General features: G+C 55.8%; 1 protein-coding gene across 1 annotated transcript; it reads left to right on the top strand.

The window, feature by feature from the left end:
- Positions 1 to 930: 930 nt before the first annotated feature.
- On the top strand, positions 931 to 6,101 carry RIPK3 (receptor interacting serine/threonine kinase 3; the record flags this gene model as incomplete). Its single annotated transcript, XM_082618771.1, is given in 13 exon segments — positions 931 to 980; positions 2,412 to 2,465; positions 2,467 to 2,533; positions 2,651 to 2,995; positions 3,496 to 3,641; positions 3,763 to 3,809; positions 4,026 to 4,112; positions 4,115 to 4,192; positions 4,303 to 4,388; positions 4,624 to 4,887; positions 4,891 to 4,983; positions 5,127 to 5,187; positions 5,743 to 6,101. Coding segments are annotated over 13 exon segments (1,602 nt in total). The 3' UTR covers positions 5,967 to 6,101.

The raw sequence follows: 6,101 nt of genomic DNA, 5'->3' as shown, positions 1-6,101 counted from the left end.
AGGGAGGAGAATATCCAGCTGGGAAAACTGCCTTACCAGATGAGAGGGGCTAGGAGAGCACAGAAATTAGATCATGAACATTAACTAGACACAGTAAGTGAAGAGAGAAGGACTCCACACTGATAGTAGAAGGTGCATTATGGTTGTTGTATGCGTGTGGACACTTGTCATTGATGGCTGCTCAAAATCTTTTTAGTCCCTTCATGCTAAGGTAGAAAAAAAAGAAGTTACCCTTTCCAGTCTCCCTTGCCTCGAGTGTGCAGACAGGCAACTTAGGTTCTGCCAGTGGGACACCACTGGGAAACCGGTGTGTGAAGAAACAAATGATAAACAGGGATTCCATTTGCTGGGGCAGGTGGCCCTAGACAGTATGGTTCTTTGTGAAAGCATCAGTCCCTCCACTTTGCTAAGGAAAAACAAGTGAAAAGAGACTTTTGACCTGCTTGGAACACTAAAGGAGAAGCGCATGCCCGGGGCACTGGAGAGGGCTCCCCAAAAAAGAATCCAGGAGGGCTTCCCTGGTGGCGCAGTGGTTGAGAGTCCGCCTGCCGATGCAGGGGACGCGGGTCCGTGCCCCGGTCCAGGAGGATCCCACATGCCGTGGAGCGGCTGGGCCCGTGAGCCGTGGCCGCTGAGCCTGCGCGTCCGGAGCCTGTGCTCCGCAACGGGAGAGGCCACAACAGTGAGAGGCCCGCGTACCGCCAAAAAAAAAAGTTTTCGTTGTTCATTTATTAGTTCAATTCAACAAATATTTACTGGGTACCTACCATGTACCAGCTTTCAAAGAGACTACAGTCTAAGAATTCCCTAAATAGGTTGAAAATAGCATGGACTGACTCCACAAGAATCCATGATGTGGATCCTGGAGTTCCAGGTGCTCGAGAAACCACAGTTAACTGCTGGCCACTTTTGCTCCAACTAGCAGGGCCCATGGACCACTGGACAGAATGGAAAGTTCACACCAAGGTGAGCACCCTCCGGTGAGCCCTGGCCCATGACCCATGAACCACAGGGTTGGGTCTCCCCAAAAAGAACCGAGTGCCTAAGGCTGGCTATATCTAATTCCACAACCTCCAGCCATGGTCAGGCCTTGGGCAGGTAAAATATGGACACCTTCTGTCTACCCTGAATCCTTAAGGCTCCCCTTGCTCCTGAGTTCTCCAGGGCCCTTGTCCAGAGTAAATGCTTGGCAAGAACATTTGTTAACCAGAGAAGTTGCATGGAGGATTTGCCTTGGGGGGAGAGGGCAGAGAGGCTCTGAGGTGTTTCCACTGCAGTATACACCACAATATCAGCAACACTCTGGCTGGCCCAATTCGCCTAGCTGACCACAACACCCTGGGAGTGGGTCTTGGTCTTGCCAGCAGACAAATCACTACCAAGGGCAGGAATGCAGACTGTTGGTTGCTTCACACCTACCCCAGCCACCTCCCCCACCAGCTGAAGCCTATGTGAAAATAGCAAAGCTTGATGGTTCAGAGCCAGGCTTGGAGGTCAGTTTCACACACGCTTGGGCCAGGTACTTACACTATCCGTGCTTCCGCTTCCTCACCTATAAAGAAGTAACAAAAGCAGTACCTATCTCCTTAGGGTTGATGTGAGAATTACCGTAAGCTAATCTATAATATGTACCTCCTACACGGTGAGCTTTAGACACGTGTTAGCTGTGATCTTAAGGCAGCTGGGGGAGAGCGGAAGCGTAGGACCATAATGTCCTCCTCAGCAACATCTCCCCCAATCCTCACCATCCCAGGCTTGGCGGTGGAGCTGGGAATCCGGTGGGAGAAGGGAGAGACAGCAGCTTAGAAGGCGGTTGATTGTGGGTTCCCAGAAGGTAAGGACTCCTTCCGTGGCGCCCTGCATACCCAGTGACAATGAACCTGGCCGTGGCACCCGAGGAACAGCACTAGCTTCCGTTCGGCACCCCACCGGCACCCCCTTCCCCCCGCCCCTGAGGGCGGGACTGCAGAGGCTTCCGTCAAAGAAGGAAGTGGTCCAGGCAGTGTAGAGAAAGCAACCCGGGAAGCGGAATCCGTGCAGTGGCCTAGAGACTGACCCCTCTCCCGGCCCCCAACCCCTCTTCCATGCGTGCGGGCTCGCAACTTCCAGAAGCTTCTCGCACCTTCCAGCCTGATGTCTTGTGTTAAGTTATGGTGAGTGGAGAGTGAGCTATGGTTCCGCAGCCACACACACACACACACACACACACACACACACACACACACACACACGGCACCCACGGACTTGCTCACAGAACGTGCCAAGGCCAGGGCACAGTGGGGCTCACGGGGGAGGCTGAGGATTGAACTGACCAACACGAGCTGAGTCACGGGGCTTGGGGGGTGGGGCGGTGCGGGGAGCCGCGCGGCCTTGGGGCCCTGGCCAGCAGGTGATGAGGCCCCCTCTCTCAGGCACAGCGGTACCTCAGCCCCGCTGGTGCCCATCGAGGAAGTGGAGAACCCCGAGTGCAGGATTTGGCGCTGTCTTCCGGGCACAGCACAGGACTTGGGGTTTGGAAGTGGCGGTGAAGATCGTGAACTCGTGAGTGCCCCGAGCCGCTTGCGGCGGGTGTCTGGTCTGGGAGGCTGGGCAGAGGAGGAGGGGCCGCTGCGTGGCAGGGCCTGAGTGCGCAAGGGAAGGATCTTCCCAGGAGGGACCTCGGCTCCAACCTGCGCCTGAGTGCCGGCTGGCGATATCCAGGGAGGTGAAGGCCATGGCAAGCCTGTTTAACAATCGTGTGCTGCCCCTGCTGGGGGTCACAAAGAGACTGGAGGGGGAGTACGTGTCTGGGCCGGCTCTGGTGACTCAATTCATAGAGAACGGTTCCCTGGCGGTGCTGCTACAGCCCCAGTGCCCAAGGCCGGGGCCGCTCCTCTGCCGCCTGCTGCAGGAGCTGGTGCTCGGGATGTGCTACCTGCACAGCCAGAACCCCATGCTTCTACACCGGGACCTCAAGCCCCCCAACGTCCTATTGGACTCAGAGCTGCATGCCAAGGTCAGCGCATCCATTACACAGCCCAACCCCTGGACGAGGTCCTGCCCCAGAGCTGCTCCAGCCCCACCCACTGGACAGAGGACCTGCTGCAGCCCTCTCTTCTGAATACCATCAGCATCTCCCTCTGGACACAGGGCTGCCCAAGTGTCAAGAATCATCCAGGAGCTTTAGCCCCTGCCATACCAGGTGATAGAGGCCTTGGCCAACATGGTCAGTTCCATGGGTCCACCCCACAGGGCCCTCCAAAGACCCGTGGCTGACCTAGTCCAGGAGACTCAGACCTTGACCCAGCCCCATGGAGCGGGGACCCAGACCTCCAACCAGGAGCCCCACTGGTCCTACCATTCCGCTAACCCTCAACATCCCTTTTACAAGGCTGGGATCATAATATCTGTGCAGGCACAGAAGGGCCCGCACCTTCTGTGGGGGAGAGGAAAGGATTCTGGAGGCTGCTAGGCCCTGTCCATCTCTGTCTATCTCCTCCTTATCTCCTTTTGCAGCTGGCAGATTTGGGCCTGTCCGCGTTTCTGGGAGGCTCACAGTCAGGGACAGGATCTGGGGAGTCAGGGAGCACCCCAGCTTACTTGACCCCGGAACTGTTGGCTGATATAAACTGGAAGGCCTCCATGGCCAGTGATGTCTACAGGTAAGGTACTCCAAACATACATCCCCAATTTCTACACCTCTCTGGGTCCTTCTAAGGGATCGTATATGGAAAGGAGTCTCGTCAGCAGTTGGGTCAGGCCTCAGCTTTTTGTCTCCTGCAGCTTCGGGATCCTAATGTGGGCAGTGCGAGCCAGAAGAGAAGCTGAGGGTAAAACTCTAGGCAGACTCTGGGATCCTTCACCTCAGGTGCCCCCTCCCCCAAACCCCCAATCCCGAAGCCCTCCTCTTCCTGCTTCTTCCTCCTTCTTTACCTGCTCAGGCGGCCCTACCCCTTCCTCACATCTCCTACACTCCCTGCCCCTTTCCGTGATGGTGCAGGTGGCCTTCATACTCTGAATGCCTTCTCCTCACACCCACACCCCAGTAGTGGACCATAAATCACTGCTGCGGGAAGCAGTGTGTGAGAGGCAGATCCGGCCTGCATTGACTGAGCTGCCCCAGTCTGGCCCTGAGATCCTGGCTTGGAAGTACTGAAGGATTTAATGCAACACTGCTGGAGCCATGAGCCCCAGAAGAGGCCCTCCTTCCAAGGTGCGCTGGCCACTTAGCTGGCAGTTGAGGTAGGCCTGGATCTGTCAGCAGGGGCTTTTCACTGGAAAAGAAGTTTTGCTCACCTGCCACCCACTCTGCCTTCTCTCCAGAATGCCGACCAAACACCCAGAAAGTCCTCGATCTGGTAAAGAAAGGAGATGTATCTGGTAAAAAGATGAATGCTGCAGTCTCCTCAGTGAGTGGCCAACGCCCTCACCCCACCTAGCAGCTGGGCAGCATGGCACAACGTGGCTCCCTTGACCACCCAATGACTCCCCACTGACCACTGTTCTCTAAGCCTTGACTCTTGTCCCCAGTGTCCCTGCCCCATCCCTGAGTTCCCAGGCAACAGATATGAACCAAGAGACTCCTCCCTTGGGTTTGCTCTGGCTCTCCCACCTCCATGCCCAGCCAGCTCCCCATCCTTGCAGGTAAAGGAGTTCCTGTCTGAGCACAGGGGCAGCAGCAGGTTGTTGTCTGTCCTCAAGCCAGGCCCGGAAAGTACAGAAATGGATGGCCCTGGGGCGACCACAGGAAGCCATGATTCCATGGTCTCCGAAATGATGAACCTGAATCTGGAGGGGTACGACAGGTCTGTTCCTGAAAAATGTACAAACCTTTCTGAGAGCATCAGGGCCCAGAGAGGGCAGGTTCAGCCTGCCTGGACAGCAGAGACCTCTTCAGATTCAACAGCCTGACCTCCTCAAAATCCAGAGACCTTACCTGTCAGAAACCAGAAGCCCAGCCCCACCTCAGCTTGGACCCCAGGTCCTGGACCCCAAGGGTATCAGGTGAGACATTGGTAGGACTAGGGGATACACTAGGACTCCTGTGAATCCTGTCCCCTTGCTAGGGGAGACTTGGGGCTGAGGGGGTCTGCAGTAGGGGGACAAGGCCCAGGACAGGGGGCCTGAGAGCCCTGTGTTGTTTGCAGGGGGCTGAGAGACGTGACACCAACTGGCCTCCCAGGGCGCCAGGGCCAAATCCAGTACCAGGTACCCACTCCCCACTCCTTCCTCCTTCCTTTCCCCTGCTCAATTCTTCCACCAGCTTCTTCCTCAAGACCAAATATAGATCCAGGGTACTTGGGGAGGGGAATGAGAAAGGGCTAGAGGCCACCTAACCCAACTTTCTCATTTTATAAATGAAGAAACTGACATCCACTGAGGTCACACAGCAAAGCCTGGATTTGCCCCTGAGCCTTCTGACTTTCCCCAACACCAGCTCTGTGAACCCCTGAATTCCATTCCATGGTTGCCATGTATGCCCAGAGGGTTTCCCGTCAGAAAAGACCCAAATATCAGAGTCTCAGATGTTAGTTGCCACTCCTATTGAGCTTCTGCAAACCCAATTCTGAAGGTGCAGCCTGAAGAGCAAGGCTGAAGGTACACCTTGACCCAGTCACTGGCAGGCCCGGAGACCCCACACTTGCATTTCCCCAGGGTGAACGCGAGGTGCCACTGCCTCTCCACCCTGCGGCTCCTCCTCACTTTGAGTCTAGAGTCTAGAGAGCGCTTAACCCTCCCACCATCATCCTCTTTCTCTTAAAGGGCCACGGTTTCCTACCATACTTCATAGCCAAGGGGTACAGATTGGAAACAACAACCATATGATTATACAAGAAAGAACTGCCTCATCCGTTCAGGGCCTGGCACCTCGGGGCATGGATAGGGGCCCCCAGCGCACCCCCCAAGGAATAGGTTCGAAAGAAGGACGGCAAGAACCCGAAGCCTGGAGTGGGCCACAGGGCTGGCATCATAATAGCAGGAATTGAAGCAGCTTCTAAACTGCCTCCTGGACTTGAGGCAGCTAGCCTAGACTTTCTCTGAGGGCCATCAGGCCTGCACCCGAACTGTCTTTGTGGCCCCAGGAGTCAATAAATGTGGAATTTTAACCAAAGCACCACGAA

The sequence above is a fragment of the Mesoplodon mirus genome (assembly GCF_964341445.2).
Source record: "Mesoplodon mirus genome assembly, chromosome: 4".
In the NCBI taxonomy this organism is placed as follows: Eukaryota; Metazoa; Chordata; class Mammalia; order Artiodactyla; family Ziphiidae; genus Mesoplodon; species Mesoplodon mirus.
Note: the sequence above shows the minus strand (reverse complement) of the source record. Positions and strands in the feature narration are given on the sequence as shown.